At 39.4% G+C, this 18,230-nt stretch overlaps 2 protein-coding genes across 4 annotated transcripts in view; one reads left to right on the top strand and one right to left on the bottom strand.

The window, feature by feature from the left end:
* Positions 1 to 2,213: 2,213 nt before the first annotated feature.
* On the top strand, positions 2,214 to 16,880 carry LRRC39 (leucine rich repeat containing 39). Of its 2 annotated transcripts, XM_006119823.5 has the most exons (9): positions 2,214 to 2,373; positions 6,130 to 6,343; positions 7,960 to 8,065; positions 9,492 to 9,648; positions 9,906 to 10,042; positions 11,784 to 11,929; positions 12,969 to 13,121; positions 15,251 to 15,390; positions 16,745 to 16,880. In XM_006119823.5, exons 2-9 carry the CDS (start codon positions 6,219 to 6,221, stop codon positions 16,798 to 16,800), a joined length of 1,020 nt encoding a protein of 339 aa, XP_006119885.3. In that variant the 5' UTR covers positions 2,214 to 2,373; positions 6,130 to 6,218; the 3' UTR covers positions 16,801 to 16,880. The 2 variants fall into 2 exon arrangements, with proteins under 2 accessions (XP_006119885.3, XP_006119886.3); XM_006119824.5 differs by lacking the exon at positions 12,969 to 13,121.
* Positions 16,500 to 18,230, bottom strand: part of TRMT13 (tRNA methyltransferase 13) — a 17,085-nt gene continuing 15,354 nt past the window's right edge. For both annotated transcript variants that reach the window (XM_006119822.3, XM_075936612.2), the window contains exons 10-11: positions 17,511 to 17,937; positions 16,500 to 17,190 (exon numbers count right to left, since the gene is read on the bottom strand). In XM_006119822.3, the coding sequence (XP_006119884.3) occupies positions 16,995 to 17,190; positions 17,511 to 17,937 (623 nt within the window). In that variant the 3' untranslated portion in view covers positions 16,500 to 16,994. The remainder of the gene's footprint in view (positions 17,191 to 17,510; positions 17,938 to 18,230) is intronic.

Here is an 18,230-nt window from a genome sequence, read left to right as displayed (position 1 = left end):
ATCAGGCCCAGGTTGATAATGACAGAAAATCATTGCCATTTGATGATAATTTGACATAGTGGTCATGAATCCACATTTACAAAAATGGTCTTCAAAAACCTCAGAGGGGTAGTGGTGTTAGTCTGTAACTTAAAAAAAAGCTTTAAAAAGAGTGCTCCTATAGCACCTTAGGGTATGTCTACACTACCACCCTAGTTCGAACTAGGGTGGTTAATGTAGGCAACCGAAGTTGCAAATGAAGCCCGGGATTTGAATTTCCCGGGCTTCATTTGCATCTTGCCGGGCGCCACCATTTTTAAAGCTCCGCTAGTTCGGACTCCGTGCCCGCGGCTACACGGCACGGACTAGGTAGTTCAGATTAGGCTTCCTATTCCGAACTACCATTACTCCTCGTGGAACGAGGTGTACCGGTAGTTCAGAATAGGAAGCCTAATCCGAACTACCTAGTCCGTGCCGTGTAGCCGCGGGCATGGAGTCCAAACTAGCGGGGCTTTAAAAATGGTGGCGCCCGGCAAGATGCAAATGAAGCCCGGGAAATTCAAATCCCGGGCTTCATTTGCAACTTCGGTTGCCTACATTAACTACCCTAGTTCGAACTAGGGTGGTAGTGTAGACATACCCTTAGAGACTAACAGAAAAGATTATATAGTATCATGGGCTTTCAGGGGCACAACCCACTTCTTCAAAAACAACACTCTTGTGAGCAATGTCCATAAAGAGCATGTAGTTCTACTGATTCTCTTGCAAACAGTAATCGGTGATTACTGTCCCCTCTTCAGACAGCCCTCTTGGAACTGAGAATAGACTGTGCGGTGGGCAAGCTAGGTAGAGCTGGAGACTGGGTGCACAATTCCCTTAAACTCATTGGAAATCAGTGCAGGGGTCAGACTTCACAGAACATTCCACTGATGCTTGTGATTGGGATTGTGTATTCAAGGAGGTGGCCTTTGGGCCAGCGTAGGGCACAGTATCCCTGTGGGGACAGAGTTTTCCAAATGCCATGTCAGAGATGTACTCACATCTTGGGAGACCCATGAGGTTGTGGCTTTGTTTTTAGGCGGGCAGACACAAATCCTACTTCCCTAAAAGGTTACCTTTCACATTTATCAGATGAAATTGTAATGCAGAGAGGAGCCCAGTCAAGTACTGGTAGGGTGGGAGTGTAGAAGGGAGGGACAGCAGCATCTCCTATGCAAGCTCCCCTTTTTCCTGACCCTGTGGAAACCTGCACACGGGTGCTCTGTGGTGCGTAATTTTTGACTGAAAAGGGAGTGGACCAGGAGGATCATCCCTCTATTCCCACTGGGATTGTAAAGCCTAATATAGAGTTGATGTTGACATACTAGTTTTACACTGGTTTTCTCTTCACTTAATGACATCCTTATTCCCAGTGTGTCAGACCCCCAGTTCCAGAGAGTAGCAAAACTCTCCTGAGAGAACTATACTTCCTTGGAAAAAGCAGATGGTCATCAGAGAACTGTGTATCCTGTGATTGATTATGATTTCACCACAGCCATTAATTTAGAGGACCAAACACTCTGCCTGTTCTAATCCAGGCCCCCGAATGGATCATATTGGAGGAAACCCTGCAAGGTAAAACTCAGTTTCCTGTGCAGGTTTTCCCTGCATGGAGGACAATATTGCCTGTAATGAAAGATATTTACATTAAGATTCTGAAAAAAGAACCAACAAAAACAAAACCATCTCAAATGTTTCCTTCTGCATCCAGAAGCACTGAGAGTGAAATACTTCTTGGTTCAATAGTATTTTAGTTCAGCAGGTACCCTGGACTCTATGTGAAGAGAAGAACTGCATAGCGGAGTGTTGGAGAATTTCACAAATGTTTAAATTTACTACATGTGTAACAAATCAGAACAGTACAAAGAAACCCTTTTCTCTTCCAAAAATAGTGTATGATCAGATTTAATTTTGCTTTATAATACTTTTCATAATCGCCAAATATTTAATATACTTCTGAAAAACTTATTTGCAGTAAATCATTTCAAGTGTAAAGAAAACAATTGTTATTCTAAACTCTAATCTAGTTTGTTTATATTTGTATTATTTGGCATAGCAAATATATTAACTGGATCTTTTTGGTCACAAATATTGATTTGTGTTTACACAGCTTATTGTGTTAAAAATGGCAAGACATTCGGTGATAAGTGGACAGTGGCTTTGCAAAGCAGTCCCATGTGATATCTGCTATGCCTAGCAATGTCATGGGTTAAAATTAGAACTGGACTGGCATTGAATTTCACTGTCTGTATCAGAGACAGACATTAGTAACGCAGACAAGATTCACAACTTCTCTGCTCTTGCACAGAAATCAATGAGTTATGGGAAAATCTGTGAATACATCTAGTAATTTAGGTAAGTTCTAAAATGTTTTTTTGTTTGTAAGTGAATGTTGGGAGGTGATCATGGGCAAGAGCTCTGGTTACAAGACTATAAATTTGCGGTTGTTTTATAGCTGAAATTGGGAATGCACTTCTGATTTGCTGGAAGATCATGATTACTACTATATTATTGTGTCACCAGAAAAAAGTGTAAACAGTGGGATCAAAATGTTCTACTTTCAGCTTTTCATAGTCTGAAAAGTCTCATTACATAATTATATCAGTTTGAAAACAAAAGGCTATACCTGAGTCCTTATCTATTGCATGATTTCAGTAGAATTCATTGAAGAATCTGCCACAGAACAGTGTGCCAGAAATTAAATTTTAATTTTAAAACAGGAGGCCAAAAAGAAACTTTTTTTAAAAGTATTATAAGTATCCTTACAAACCCCAGTCAGGGCTTGAGGTTCTCATTATGCTAGGTATCATAGACATGTAACAAATATAGTTCCTGACATAAGTTTATAGCATAGGAATTGGAATTGTTAACAGCTGGAATATTGTTTTCCTAGTCTCCACACGGCCTAAAATAATAGCTATGAAAAGCAGGAACTAACTGATCTGTCTCGATGAAAGTTAACTCTAGAGCTTACTAACAAAAATTTAAATCTCATTTACTAATCATTTACTAAAAATCTTTAGTTAACGTGTTTTGTCATGTTGCATGGTTGGTTACTGGTAAAGAGAACTGATGGAGAGTGGGAGGAGGTTGTCTGTGAACCTACATCAGATGTCTGTGTTCATACCCATATGGAGAGGGAGAGGAAGAAGAGGAAGATGCATCCATTCTCATTGCAAAAAAGTCTCAGACATTTTTGGAGGCTCCACAACTAAACAATTTCTCGCACCTTCCTGGGCATCAAGCGTTCCAGCTGTCAGAACCTCTAGCTTCTCCTCAACAGCTTCTATTCTTAAAACAGAGTTAAGAATTAGCAGTGCAAAAATAATTGGGCCAAATTTCATTTTTTACTTCAGTGTAGCTCCAGAGGAACTCCATTCCCCAATCAGCTGTCTTTCCAATGAGGAGCCATTTTCAGTGGTCATTTCTTTATACTTTTTCTACCTTTTTATATTCTTATGTATATATTTCTTTGATGTAAGTGCTCACATACAATCTGGTTAAAGCATACACCACTGCAATAACAACAGAAAAGGAAAATCTGACGAAGTGGGTCTTTGCCCACGAAAGCTTATGCTCCTACACTTCAGTTAGTCTATAAGGTGCCACAGGACTCCTCGTCGCTTTTGCAGAAAAGGAAAATGTAGCAGAAATACTTGCCAGCTTGGATGTAGAAATGTTTTGCATGTAGGTACCAAATAGCCATTGTTGAGCATAAGCTTGTTTGTATCTGCTACATTTAAAAGGCCAGCTAAAGGAAAGGCACGCTGGGAAAAATTCCTTTAAACAAGTGATTCTGCAGTGGCCATTGGAAGAAAGATGCTTGTAGGGAAAAGACCAATGTTCCACTTTTATTGTTTCAGGGCAAGCTGCCTAGCTGGCTCTAAAAACATTGTCAGACTGAGACAGTATGCTCCCACCAAGTAGAAAGCATTATATTATATTAATTATATTATATTATATTTATTATAATAAAAAAGATGCAATCTTTAGTGTGGTCTTAGCATTACTACATGGCCCTGCAAAGCAAGGTGCTAATGCAGAATTCCAATCTAACCTTGCCCCAAATTTTAGGAGAGTTCCGCGCCAAATCTGAACTTCATGGTTTTAATCCACTGATAAAATACAAAAACCCAGTCAATATAAGAGTGGCTGAGAGGAATCAGTCCAGACAGAAGTGCAAGAATGATCAGGGGTCCTGGCTGCTGGGAGCTAGTACCAGAATGTTCAAGAAGCCTTATAACAGGATTATTAGTAGCCAACCTACAGGGCAGCTTTCTTCCTAGCCCCAGGCAGTTAAGGCTGACTGACCCCTGAAGTACAAAAATTAGCCCTTATACTTTTTAATTTTGGTTTATGTCTCTGTGGATGTTCTCACAATCTGTATTGCATTCTTGGACTCGATGATAGCTCATGGCAGTGAATTCCACAGGCTAATGCTGTGCTGAGTAGAATGTATGAACTTCTAGCTATTTTTATTTTTGTTACCTTTCAACTTAACTGAATATTGGAATTGAAAAAGTTTCAGAAAAGGGCAACAAAATTATTAGAGGTATAGAACAGCTTGCATATCAGCAGAAGTTAATCAGACTGGGACTTTTCAGATTGGAAAAGAGATGGCTAAGGGGAGATAAGATAGAGATCTATAAAATCATAACTGGTGTGAAGAAAGTACATAAGGATGTGTTATTTAGTCTTCATAACTTAAAAGTGAGGGGTCATCAAATGAAATTAATAGAAAGCAGGTTAAAAATAAATAAAAGGAAGTATTTTTTCACATAATGCACAATCAGCCTGTGGACCTCCTTGCCAGGAGCTGTTGATAAGCATATTATAAGATTTAAAAAAGAACTAGATAAATAGAGCCCTGCATGGATCTAAATTTATACCAGTGGTTACAGATATCATCTGATATGGCTGTACTGCCCCTCCCCCCCCAACTCACCCACTGTAGTGGGCCCCAGCCTCACCTGCATGCCTCTGGACAGGAGATACAGGCAGCTGAAAGAATAGGACAGGTCTGGAGTAGTGGCTTGGGAAGGTGCAGCCATACTACAAAGGAGCAGCAGCTCCACATTCTGTTCCTTTCTCTGCTAGAGATGTTACATTTAGTTTAATGAACTGATCAACTAATTGATGGAATTTCCATTGATTAGTTGATAAGCGGGGGACCTGCAGTGGGGTTAGCTACTGGCCCCAAGAGATAATATTTAAAAGGCAGAACTGCAGTGGGGTTAAGAGCTGGCAGGCTCTTAATACACTTAAAAAGGCTGAAGTGCAGCGAGGGGGGGAGGAGGGGCCGACCTGGTGTGAGCTAGGAATCGGTTGTCCTGGCTTGCGCCAGGTCCCTCCACCACTGCACTTCTTTTTAAATGTATTACAAGCCAGCAGGCTCTTAATACGTTTTAAAAGCAGAAGCACAGCATCCTGGGACTGGGCGTGAGCCAGTGGTCAGCTGATTCCTGGCTCGTGCCCAGTCCCCGCTACCCCCCTGCCTTCCACAGAGATGGTGCTTTTAAGCCAGTTCCCCCCCCCCACCCCCCGGTCCTGCTGCCTCTGATAGAGACAGCAAGGGGCGGGGGAAGTGACTAGTTGATTACATCCCTATTCTTTGCTGTGATTCTTGGGGGAGCCCCCACATTTCTGTGGATACTAATCTATATCCTTGATATCCACATCCATGGATATAAATTTGTACCCACACAGGGCTCCATAGATAAGTTCATGGAGGATAGGTCCATCAATGGCTATTAGCGAAGATGGGCAGGAATGGTGTCCCTAGTCTCTGTTTGCCAGAAGCTGGGAATGGGTGGACAGGGAATGGATCATTTGATGGATACCTGTTCTGTTCTCTGGGGCACCTGGAATTAGCCACTGTTGGAAGACAGGATACTGGGTTAGCTGCACCTGTTGTCTGACTCAGTATGGCTGCTGTTCTGTTCTTATTTCCTCCTTCTTGTAGTATGCAAAGAAGTAACTAGGGAAACATGATCTACTATTCTATATACATGACAGGAGTGAGTTGGTGTGAGTTCCATCATCTCTGCACACCGATTAATGAAACAGGCGTATCCATTTTTTAACTTTGATGTTTTCTTCTGGCATGTCCAGCTCATAGGAATTATAATGACGATGATGATGGCAATTAGTGTGCTATTCAAAAGTAGAGCCCTATCACTGCACCGGAATGAGTAAGAATCATGACTGAAATGGCACCATGCATTGGATCGTTCTCTGCTGTTAAGACACTTTGGGAAGTGAGAATTCAGAAAATAAATGAAGAACTACGGAAGGAGAAGGAATTCAGACAGAGGGCTATAGGCAGGTATGTTCCTAAGAACAATGTTAGGAAGAAATGTGAAACTAAACATAGGAGATTATGGTTGGTCTTTTCTGGAACGTTCAGATTCCAATCCTATAATCTTTGCTTAGGCAAAATTCCTATTGAAAGGAATCTGTAGACTCAAGTCAACCAGAGAATTAAGATCAACTGTAAATAGAAACTAGTGCACCTATTAATTCTACTGGTGAATATATATCAAATTACAGCAGTGTCTTTAGAGCTGCAGTAGTGTAAAATACATTCGTCATGTTTTTATAGCATGTTTTGTTGCCTTCCATTTAGAAACAGTCTCTACTTAATAGCCACCATTATTTTGATATCTTTACTGCTTAGCCTATGACTGGCAAGAACTTTACTTGAATTCAATCTACCTTCGTACAGATGGGTGGTGTGGATGAAGTTGCTGCTTGGGGCAGCAAGCTCCACAACCTATGGCCCAATCCATTGTCTTTCCCTGCTCTGCCCCACCCCATCGCCAGTGTCTCTCAAATCATACACATGGTTGTAAAGAAGTCCACTCTCCTTTGTTTGTGACCAGCTTGCTGTCCCTGTAGGCATAATCTGTGTTACAGCACCTAGAGGCTGTAGAAGTGAAAAGACTAAAGAATTTAGTGCTTCTCTCACCCCTGAAAGACTACAAATTTCCCTTATAATGAATTATTTGTTGGACAGTCCCCTTGTATCAGTGGCTTTCAAACTTTTTGGACTACAGCCTACCCCATTCAATGCAAATCTTTCCACAGACCACCAGCCAACCACCCTGATGACAAAATGGATGCAAAAGCAGGCTGGGGATGGGCGATCAAGCCAGGAGGTTGGGTGCAGAAGTGGGCTGAGGGTGCAGAGTCTCTGTGTGTGTGTAAGGGGGGTGAGAGTGTGGGGTATGACATCAGGGAGATGGGGGAAGCATTTAGGTGGCTCCACACACCTCCAGGCACTGCCCCCCTGCTGTTCCCATTGGTTGGGATTCCAGCCAATGGGAGCTGTGGGTAAGCCTTCAGGTGAGCAGTTTTCTGTGTTGCCATTCCTCAAGCCAGTGGGAAAAGGAGCAACAGCATCTGGAGCCACTTCCTGCCCCCCGCGAGTTGGATCTGACCTATGAGGCTTGGGGGCTCACTCTAACCAGCAGGTAGCCAGTGCTGGTACTTCAACCACTTGGGCCTGCTCTGAGTTTGCGGCCCACCTGCAAGACAGTCACAGACCACTAGTGGTCCGTGGACTACTTTGAGAGCCAGTGCCTTATATTATTTCCCCCATCCCTGCTGTTTGTGGTGAAACAGTATCAAACTTGATGGAAAAATTTAGTTTCTCTCTATAAAATATTTTACTTTATGCAGAGTTTAAAATACAATCCCACAGAATTTCAAAGTATTTTTATGTTACCCAGAACATTAGAATTCTCTAAGCCAATGAACTGCTACATTTCCTGCCCTCCCAAAGTGTATCTAGCATCCTCTGAAGATAAATACTTGTCTGACCTCCATAATGGCTTCTTGCCAAAAAAGTTGCCTCTTTGCTATGTCAGGCAATCAAAATGGCATAGTAAATGTTGCTCATATTAATAGCTGCACAACTAAAAAGAGTTCTTTCTCCTGTAGACTGACACTTGAATGGGAAGAAAGAGTCAATTTAGCCAAGCTCAAAGAAAAAGTCATCACTGAAGCTGGAAGGGTTATATTAAAGATAGAACAAGAAGAATGGAAGGTAATATTAACAGGAAATTGGGTTGCATGGTTAGAGAATAACAAAATTAAGTATTACTTTTCATCTATTAGTACCCACAGTATGCTCAGCACTATGCAGACATGATCAGAGATGAATTATTGCTTTGAATGTAAATAAAACCCGATTGTACTGAAATTAAACATGCTTACTATAACAGTATACTGTTGAATGCTAAGTAATTTCACCACTAACCCACAGCCCAAAAAGTCTTCTCACATGAACAGAACAACGTAATGGTATTTTATGTCTTGTGTCTTTAATCCAACAAGTATTAATTTTGCTACTGCCCCAGAACTGTACAGACATATGTTGTAATGTGCTGTAAACAAAATGAAAAGATTTCTTAGGGTTATTTCTCTTCTCTTTCTGAAGGTGGCAGAGAAGCTCTCAGAACAGGGTGATTTCAGTACATGGGACATGGCTCTGCCACTCCCTGCTGTTTGTTGAACTGGCTTTTTGCTAGTTCCAATGTCCACCATGAATGAGAAGTTGAAGACAAGATGCCTGCTTTTTCTTTTAAGTCATTTTCCTTTTAAGTCATTAGGAATCTTTCCATTGGCATTGATGGGAGCTGAATCAGATACAGCCTGGTGAAGGTGTGACTTCAACTTACAGTGTAACAGTCATAGCTACACCAGTCGAGGGAGGTGATGTGTCTTACACAGCAGTTTGGGGCAGACTTAATTCTCTACAAACTGCAGGTCCTCTGTTCCACACAAAACCTGTATAATATATTACCATGTACTAAATCTACTCTATAATAATTTTATAGCAAGCAATTGTTTATGAATGCTGTATCATTTGGGATAGTATAGATAGGTCTTTTGTTAATATAAACATGCATTCTATAGTGCAGTTACCTAACATTGTCCTTTTGTTCTGAACAAATGTTATAAAATTCACATGGCAGACATTAATAATCATTTGAGTTCAAACATTTTTGTTTATTTTGATTCTGGGATCTTGCATTGATGAGACTTAGCATCAAGTTTACCGGAGCAGTTGACAAAAGCTTCCCTTGTCGACCGCGCCGCGTCTAGACTGCCGCGCTGTGCTGCATCAGCTGATTGTCGGCACTGTGCGGCAGCCATTTTTATTTTAATGAAGCGGGGATTATTTAAATCCCCGTTTCTTTGACTATGCCTAGTAAACTATTTTACATGACTCCGTCGACTGAGCCATGTAATCTAGACGTACCCCGGAGAAAAGAGAAGGGCTGGTTATTCCTGAGGTGTAATGGGAGTTAATTTCTACATGTTGTATGCTGTAGTGATCAGAAAAACAAAACTGTTTCCTTCCTCTCTAGTGTAAACATCCATGTTTTCAAAATCGTACTAAACTAACAGCGCATTTTCATTCAATAATCAAATGGGATTTCCTTCTGATTTTATTTTTTTATTTTTAGATGTTACCTTCTTGCTTACTCAAACTGAACCACCTCCAGGAATGGCAGATTCACAGAACTAATTTGGTGAAAATTCCTGAATTCATTGGAAGGTTTCAAAATCTCATTGTGCTGGACCTATCCCGAAATGCCATTGAAAAGCTACCAAAAGAGATTGGTGAGTGGTATTTAAAAACAAAAACAACTCTTTTGTATTACTCACTAGGAGCACTCATCAGGATTAAGCAGCCACCACACCCAATCCCATAATTTTCATTATCTACAACCTTATTTTCAATAAGCAGACCAAGAACACTTATACTATGGTGAGCCAACACAATACAGTTTAACATCAGTATATCACAGCTAAACAGTTCAATTTATTCTTCAGACTCAAATATTCAGGTGTATTCTCTTTGATTATTACCATTGCAGGCCAGCTACCTAACCTCCAAGAGCTGCTTCTCAGTTATAATAAAATTAAGTCTGTTCCCAAAGAGCTAAGTAACTGCATCAGCCTGAGAAGACTGGAACTGGCTGTCAACAGGGATATCTGTGACCTTCCACTTCAGGTCTGAGAAAAACAATTACTTTTATTTATGGGTGCATAGTAAATGTTTTCACTAGCCAAAAAATATTCTCAGGAAAGAACTGAACTTGGACTTTAAAATGTCATTGCATTTCTACTGGAAAGTCTTGCATGACCTGTTTAATGGGTTGTTTTCACTTTATTTTTAAGATTTTGATTTTACAGATATTTAACACGTGCATAAACTATGTTTACGTGAATAGTCCCATTGGAGTCAATGGGATTAACCACATCAGTAACTTTGCAGGGATTAAGCCTAATTTTGCCTATGTTTACAGGGGAGCATATGGCAAATGCTTAGCAAGGGTAAACTGGCATCAAACCATTAGTTTTAATTGGACTACCCTGTTTTATACCAGCTGAGGATCTGGCTCACTGGCTCAACTGTGACCTTAGTAAAGTCACCTGTAAAGGATGAGTACATAGTTCAGAGTGGCCAAATTGCAAGCCACAAGTGGTTCTTTTACAGTTAGGTTACTGCTATACTATGCCTTTTTCTGCAAGAGGCAATATAAACGAAGCGCAAATTAGCATTTTCCCATGCTTCATTTGCATACTCTCTTTTGTTCTGTTTTTGTGCTGGGGGGTTTTGCGCAAAAACAGGCAGTGTGGCTGTGGCGTTTTGCGCAAAGCGGAGACGCATAAGGATCTTGTGGAAAAAGGGGTCTTTGTGCAAAATGGCCACGGCTAATCCTTGCTTCATTTGCATTGCCTCTTGTGGAAAAAGTCAGTGTAGACAAAGCCTTTAAGATTGGTTCATGGAAATTCTCTCCTCCATTCTCTGGAGTTTGGGCTTCTGCCCAGTGGCAAGGTGGTGAGGGAGGGGCTTCTGCCTCATGAGGCATGCCTACCAGTACTCCCAAGTTTCAGCAGCAGCAGAGCTGAAGCCCCAAGCCTCAGCAGGACACCACATCTCTCAACGGTTGTTGTGTGTTGCTTGGAGGTTAGTGGGTTTGGTCGCCCAGGCATAATTCATTCACTCCCTATTCAGTTGTTGGTCTCCCTACAAAGAATGCTGCTTGTGATTATGGTTTGTGTGGTGCAGACACAGAACAGCTCAGAGTAATAACTTTTGCTTTCCACTTACTTCAGCTGACTCATAACTGATTAAATATATATAAAAAGGGGTCCATTATCTCCATAGCAGTCCCTTGGCTACAAAGTAACCAAATACTTGTATTTATTTATTTGCATTACAAAAATCACAACCCTGACAGTTATTAAAGTAACTTTAATCCCCGCAGACTTCACTGGAGACTGAGTATGCTCAATGCCTTGCAAGTCCAAACATTCAGTCTGTAAAATCCACTGGGAAGCTTTAAAATAAATATAAAATATTAACTGAATAGCCAAAGTTACCAAATCCATCTGGTTGTTGTTTAACTAGCACAGTTAGCAATATTCTATGAGGTCAAATGCATATTTCCTGACTAAAATAAATTCTAAGACGCTAGACCAGAATCTTATTTTACTAAAGTCCCTTTACATCAGAGGAGTAATAGTGTAAATGAGATTCTGGCCCTCATTCTTATTTCATACAACCCAGAATCATTTGTCTGGCATGGATTCTACTATTCCAGAACATGTTATAGTGTTTTTAGAATTTTTCAGATTTGTGGCCAAGATGGTTAAATTGCAGCTGTGACAGAACATCACTTACTGCGCCATCTAATACAAATGTGCATTAAAGAATTATACTAATGAGCCTTCCCTTTTCTACTTAGCTCAGTGATCTAAAGAAGCTTTACCATGTAGATCTGAGTATGAACCAGTTTACTGCCATCCCTTCAGCTCTCCTGAACATGCCAAGTCTAGAATGGCTAGACATGGGGAGCAACAAACTTCAGCAACTCCCCGATACCATTGACAGGTAAAAAAAAAAAAAAGACCCCCAAAACCAAATACTTCTTAGTTTTAATTCTATGCACTGAAAATCTAATTACCCAATTCTGTTCTAAAGTTAACAAAATAAAGTAAGCTACTTAATAGTGTGCTGCTTATTTTTAAATGGCATCATCTACTTATACTATTAAAATAATTGGAATATCCCAAAGCAAAATATTTCACTGTGAGAACTATTTTTTTTGTTCAGAAGGAAAATTGCTTGCAACTGAGTTGATAATTATTAAGAGATTACATTCCTGTTGTCAAATCAAATCTTGCTGTAGAAATGTTCAACTTGGCCATGTCATAGGGTGACACCATTGAACATGCACATGAGCCAAGGATGCAGATGCCAAAATCTGCACCCTTAAAACTTAATCATCCCACTAGTTAAACTTACAAAGTACAAGTCAGACATAGGAACAGTTTTAAGAAGCAATATAAATAATGTGCAGATAAAATCTACAGAATTTAATTAATCAAATGACATCTCCCTTACCTTTCTGTCATTAACTTGCCCACAGAATACACGCTCCCAGACTGTTAAAGAGTTGCTGCATTCTTTAGATCAGAAAAATGACTGTTGAAGTGAATCATGTCCTTTAAATGAATGAAAAAACTTTAAAAACCAATGAATAGTTCTGTAGTACCTTACAGATGAACAAAAAATATAGATGGCATCATGAGCTTTCATGGGCACAACCCATTTCTTCAGCTGAATTAAATTTAAGAGGTCCAGGTTCCAAATAAATAGCAGAGAAAAAGAAAGAATCTGGACCCTAGAAATGAACCTGGGAACCTGGACCCCTTAAACTCCGTTCATCTGAAGCAGTGGGTTGTGCCCACGAAAGTTCATACCATCTACATTTTTGTTCGTCTCTAAGGTGCTGCAGGACTATTAGTTGTTTTTAAAGATATTTCTATTACAGACTAACACGGCTACCCTGCTGAAACTTTTAAATCAATGGTTATTTATCAAGTATTTCCTAGTGCTGGATTAAATATAGAAACCTCTATTTCTACAGAATGGAGAACCTACATACTTTATGGCTCCAACGGAATGAAATAACCTATTTACCAGAAACCATCAGTAATATGAAAAATCTGAACACTCTTGTTCTCACCAACAACAAACTTCGGGATATTCCTGCTTGCATGCAACAAATGACAAATCTCAGGTAAAATATCAATAATATTGCAGGTACCTGAATCCCCTCCATCATATGGTGCACAATGTTGCATAATAAAGAAGAGATAGGAGCCAGATCCTCAGCTGGCGTGAAGTGGTATAGCCCCATTGAACTCAATGAAATTACAAATTTATGCTAGGAAGGACTTTGGTCCAGAAAGTTATGTGACGGTATTGAGTTATTTCATTTCACAAAATGGATAAATTGAAAATGTGGATTAGGGTCCCAAAAAGTTAAGGGAATGTTTAGGTTCTTCCTGATCTGTGGGGATTGTGGACACTGGCTTTCAGTGGAATATTTGGGTATCATTATTTTAGGCTCTATCATAAACCCAAGAACAGGGGCAAAAATTGAAAAGCAATAACTAAAAACACATAAAAGGAGAACTTTTTATAAAATGTATATTTCACTTGGGGTATTCAATGCCACAAGGTATGAGTGTGGTCAAGAACCTAGAACCCTTCAAAAAAGGATTGGATATTAGGATATGAATAATGAAAATATTCATTTATATTTGATAAAAATGTATGAGTTAAATCTTAATGCTTCAGTACAAACTAACCAGGAAGTGACAGGGAAAAACTTTTGAATCCTTATGGGCAGATTCTTTTACTTTTCACTAAGGCAGGATTCTTGCTGCTTTCTCTTAAGTACTTGGTATTAGCCATTTTCAGAGGCAGGATGCCAGACTAAGGCCATGTCTGAACCTGAAGAGCTACTCAACACGCGTCCCATGGGTTACATGCGGCCTGTTTTTTTTGCGGCCTGAGGTGCAGTTTGGGTTTATGCGGGGCTCAACATGCGGCCTGTGGGTGAGAGCTAAAACAAAAAAGTAGTCATTATAATGGTCTTTTGTTGATATGGGTTTTAGTAGTTAAATTCCTGAACTGTCATTGCTCATTAAAAGTATGGGTGGAAATTGGGTAAATATTGCATTTTATTAATATCAGCAGAACTGACTTAAATGAGGCCTGTGTGTTGTGTAGTCTTGCCTTAATCTTTGTATTCATGCATGTCTGTGTGAAAGAAGCTATTTGCATACGTATTTGCATGTATATGCAACCACACTTAAGTTGCGGCCCTCGGAATGTGCTGTGAATAACATTGTGGGCCCCAGCGCTACCAAAGTTGAGTAGCCCTGATGTAGGGTGTTATACCAAGCTTGCCTATATGTACTTGTGTAAACACTGCTTGAACTACCATGATAAATCAGCAGTGCAGCCAGGTCTCAAGATAGCCAGTCAAGTACACACCCATCTGCTCTGATCTAGTATGGCAATTCCTGTTTTCTAATTATTTGTAGATGTTGTTATATCTAGGGATTCATAAACTCTGCAACAGATAATTTTATTATCAAAAACAAAACATGTTATGTGCAATAGCTCTATTGAGGAGGGAGGGATAGCTCAGTGGTTTGAGCTAACCCCAGGGTTGTGAGTTCAATCCTTGCAGAGGTCATTTAGGAATTTGGGGCAAAAATTTGTCAGGTATGGTACTTGGTCCTGCTGTGAAGGCAGGGGACTGGACTTGATGACCTTTTAAGATCCCTTCCAGTTCCAGGAGATAGATTTAAATTAATGGAGATTGCCTAAGTTAACTATTGTTCTGGTTTCAGAATAAACATCTGTTTTTATATCTTGTTGTCAAAGTATAACAAAAATGTATAACATTATCTTACTGTGCAGTACAAACATGTATTTAAACATAGGGATAGTAAGAACATCTCAGTTTGAGATCCCAAGTTTGCTTGAATTGGCTTTGGCGTTGACCACAGGTATTAAGACCTAAATTTTCAAGTGTGTGCACAAACTATTAAACATGATAGTGATTCTATGTTAAACTGTACGAACTACAAGTGTGACATAGGAACCATTTTAAGAAGTGATATACTGTTCAGATAAAGACTCTCTAAGTCAGTTAAAACAAAAACATACCACAATATCATTTCAGAATGATAGTAAAGATAGTACCTGAAAGATAGTATCCTGAGAAATTACCCTTAGTTAAATGTTCTTTTGCTGATGCACTGCTCAATGCAGCCCTATTTAGTTTTCAAACAGTTGTTCTCTTATGGGATACAAGATTTCCCAAAGTAATGTTTTCTGATGAATTACCAGATTTGTCAACTTCAGAGACAACCCACTGGAGCTGCAAGTAAATCTTCCCCCATGTGAGAATCCTGAAGAGGAGGAGGAACGGGAACTATTTGGTATTCAGTTTATGCATATGTATATTCAAGAGTCACTCAGCAGAGCAGGTATGAAATTTGTATTGTCCATAAATAGAGTATGAATACAAAATATTACAAAGCATGACAATGCTGGTAAATCATGAAGAATTAGGGTGTCTACACTGGAGCTTGAAGGTGTGAATTCCAGTTTGAGGAGAGACAGCTGAGTGAGCATGCTAAAAACAGAAATGTGGGTACACCTTAATATGATCAGGTCTAAGACCATAGATAATATACTTGACCGAAAAGCCTCTCCTGTCATGTGTTTCACTGCAGTGACACTTCTATTTCTAGCTCACGAGCACAATCACAGCTAGCATGGATATATCTCCTCAAGCTGAAAGCTAGACCTTTCTGCACCACTGTACACATACCCTTTGGCTAGAGGAGTGTGGGTCCTTTCCTCTCTTTGCCTGGGGGGAGCTTAACAGCCCCTTCATTCTTGGATGTGCTGTGAAGACCAATGACATAAGGGACACTGAAGAGGGAGCAGCAGGAGGAACTGATGCTTTTCCCATAGGCTATGTCTTCACCGCGAGCTCTTCTGGCAGAAAATGTGCTAATGAGAGGCTCATTAGCATAAGTTTCAATCTCATTAGCATATTTTCTGACATTTCTTTTTGCGCAAGGAGTTTTTACGTTGGTTTTATTTGCGCAAAAGCCAGATTTTGCGCAAGATCATTATGCCTGTCTTGGAGAGGCATAAGCATAAGTCCTCATTAGCATATTTTCCGCAGGAAGAACTCACAGTGAAGACGTAGCCATAGAGTTTCTACCAGTAGTTGGAAAAGCACCAATTTGGGGAAATTTGAGGTGTTTCCAGGAAGATCCAGTCATCCAAGTGAAATACATTTGCTATTTCACTCTGCTTCCAGCCTTATGATAAAGTACACCAACTAGCGCTGTTTGCTGAGAGATAAGGACTGGACAGTGAATTATCTATAGAAGCTGTAAATGAAGGTCAGGATTGAGTTATCTTAGTAGCACATCATTAGTCAGTGTCCCTTTATTGTGTCTATTATGTGAACAGCAAATTTCCTCAACAGAGGGTATCAATATTTCATCTCATGAAATTAACCCATTTATTATAAAAATTGAAAAATAAATTGCTAAAATAATGAAGTTTACTTGAAAAATCATGTCAATTTTAGCTTTTATTTCTCTCCATGTCAAAAGCTTTATGGATGGGAATGTAATTACTAAAACAATGAGGCGGCATTTGATTTCCAGCTAAATGTTTTTCTGCAGCCAATTTCACAGTTAGAATTCATGAAATGAAATTATAGGCATAGAAAACAAAATAAAAACACTCATGATGTTCAAAATGGAGACTGGTTATTAAGCATATAAATTTCTTACATTTTAACTTATTGTCTTTCAGAAAACCTGGAAAACTGTACACCTGTTGCTTCTGCCACCACTAATAATAATGAATAAAATAATTAACCTGCCAAATTGAGCTTTTGTAATTGGAGAAAAACAAATTCTACTTCTGAACAGAGAAAATGCTTTTGTAGGTACAGAAAGACTAAATTTATTTTGTAAAAGTACTGGATCGGTGAATAAGGTTTTTAAAAAATCCAGGTGTTTTGTAGAGTTCTGTATCCTGCTCATTCCAAATCTGTCTCCTATTACATAGTTGGTTGGAGTACTGAACATTGACTTGGTTTAGCTGTCAAGAGTACATTCTCCAAGGAAACAGTAGAATCTGTATAGTACTGTAATTCAGCATTGTACCCTCTTTGTTGTAAATATCTGATCCGTCCATGGTCAATCAAGAGTTTACAAAGATGGCCGATCTGCTTTCGTTCTTCAACAGTAAGTAGCCTAGCTCCAAAACAAAAAAAACACATGAATTAGTCTAACACAAATGGTTCAAGATCAGAAAAACTATAAAAACTGTAACTGATGCACTTCAGTGCAGATAAAATGTGACTATTTTGGAATAAGATTTTGAAGCCTATTATGTCATTTTAATGTTAATGTTTTTCATTTTAAGTAAAAAATACAGATGGGCATGTTTCTGTAAAATGAGACATCCTGACAGCTAGTCTTTCAGCTATAAATGACTAATCAATTATTTCTACCTTCCTGGAGACTTTGACATGTTACCAAAAAATAAATAAAATAAAATAAATATCACCTACCCTTGCAGACTATCAGGACTGCATTCAATTCTGTTGGGTGCTTGCTCATGGTCTTCTGTATCACTGCTATGGTCTTTGCTCTTTGCATCAATGGTAGAGGCTTCAGTGATGGTTTCTCGCATGCCACAAGTGGCCCAACTACTCATTCTCTGAAAATAATTGAATTCCACTGGCCCAAGTCCCACTGTTCTAAAGAACTCTTGGCCAACATAATGCTTCCACTGACACCTGTGATGGCAACAGAGTGCAATAACAATTCCAGCCACAGGCTTCCAGTTTTCTGTAACATTCTTTCCACTCCTTTTATCAGCAGAACTGTTAAAAGCTATGTCTGTTTTATCACTCCTGAAACGTTTAGGAGAAGGTTCTTCATTTATTTCATTACATTGGGTTGCATAACTTTCAATCAAACATCTCAGAGCAAGATCTGTGAACAAATGGCTATGTTTTAAGAAGTTTTCAAACAGGATACTACATTTATACTGGACATACAGGAAAGAAACTTTCCTCAAAAATAAGGGGAGCATAAAAGCATTATACAAAGTAATTGTAAAAACAACAAGCTGATGAAATGTACTAAAATACTGACAGTTACTTTAAAATGAGATACATTTATATATTTCAAGTTCAGTTTACCAAATATTAATGAACTTACAAAATCAGAATAAGACCATGGAGACACTCTGTACCTCTAAAATAGCACCCTGGAGACCCCATATT

This window comes from Pelodiscus sinensis, chromosome 9 (genome assembly GCF_052426305.1).
Source record: "Pelodiscus sinensis isolate ZL-2025 chromosome 9, ASM5242630v1, whole genome shotgun sequence".
NCBI classification, from domain to species: domain Eukaryota; kingdom Metazoa; phylum Chordata; order Testudines; family Trionychidae; genus Pelodiscus; species Pelodiscus sinensis.
The sequence above is the reverse complement of the archived record's forward strand: the minus strand, read 5'-3'. Positions and strand labels throughout refer to the sequence as shown.

Excerpts from the sequence above, each read along its gene's own strand:
- LRRC39 (XM_006119823.5), top strand. The coding sequence starts at position 6,219 with ATGACTGAAATGGCACCATGCATTGGATCGTTCTCTGCTGTTAAGACA. Across the intron at positions 10,043-11,783 it reads TCTGTGACCTTCCACTTCAG|CTCAGTGATCTAAAGAAGCT; the intron begins GTCTGAGAAAAA and ends TTTTCTACTTAG. Across the intron at positions 15,391-16,744 it reads AGAGTCACTCAGCAGAGCAG|AAAACCTGGAAAACTGTACA; the intron begins GTATGAAATTTG and ends ATTGTCTTTCAG.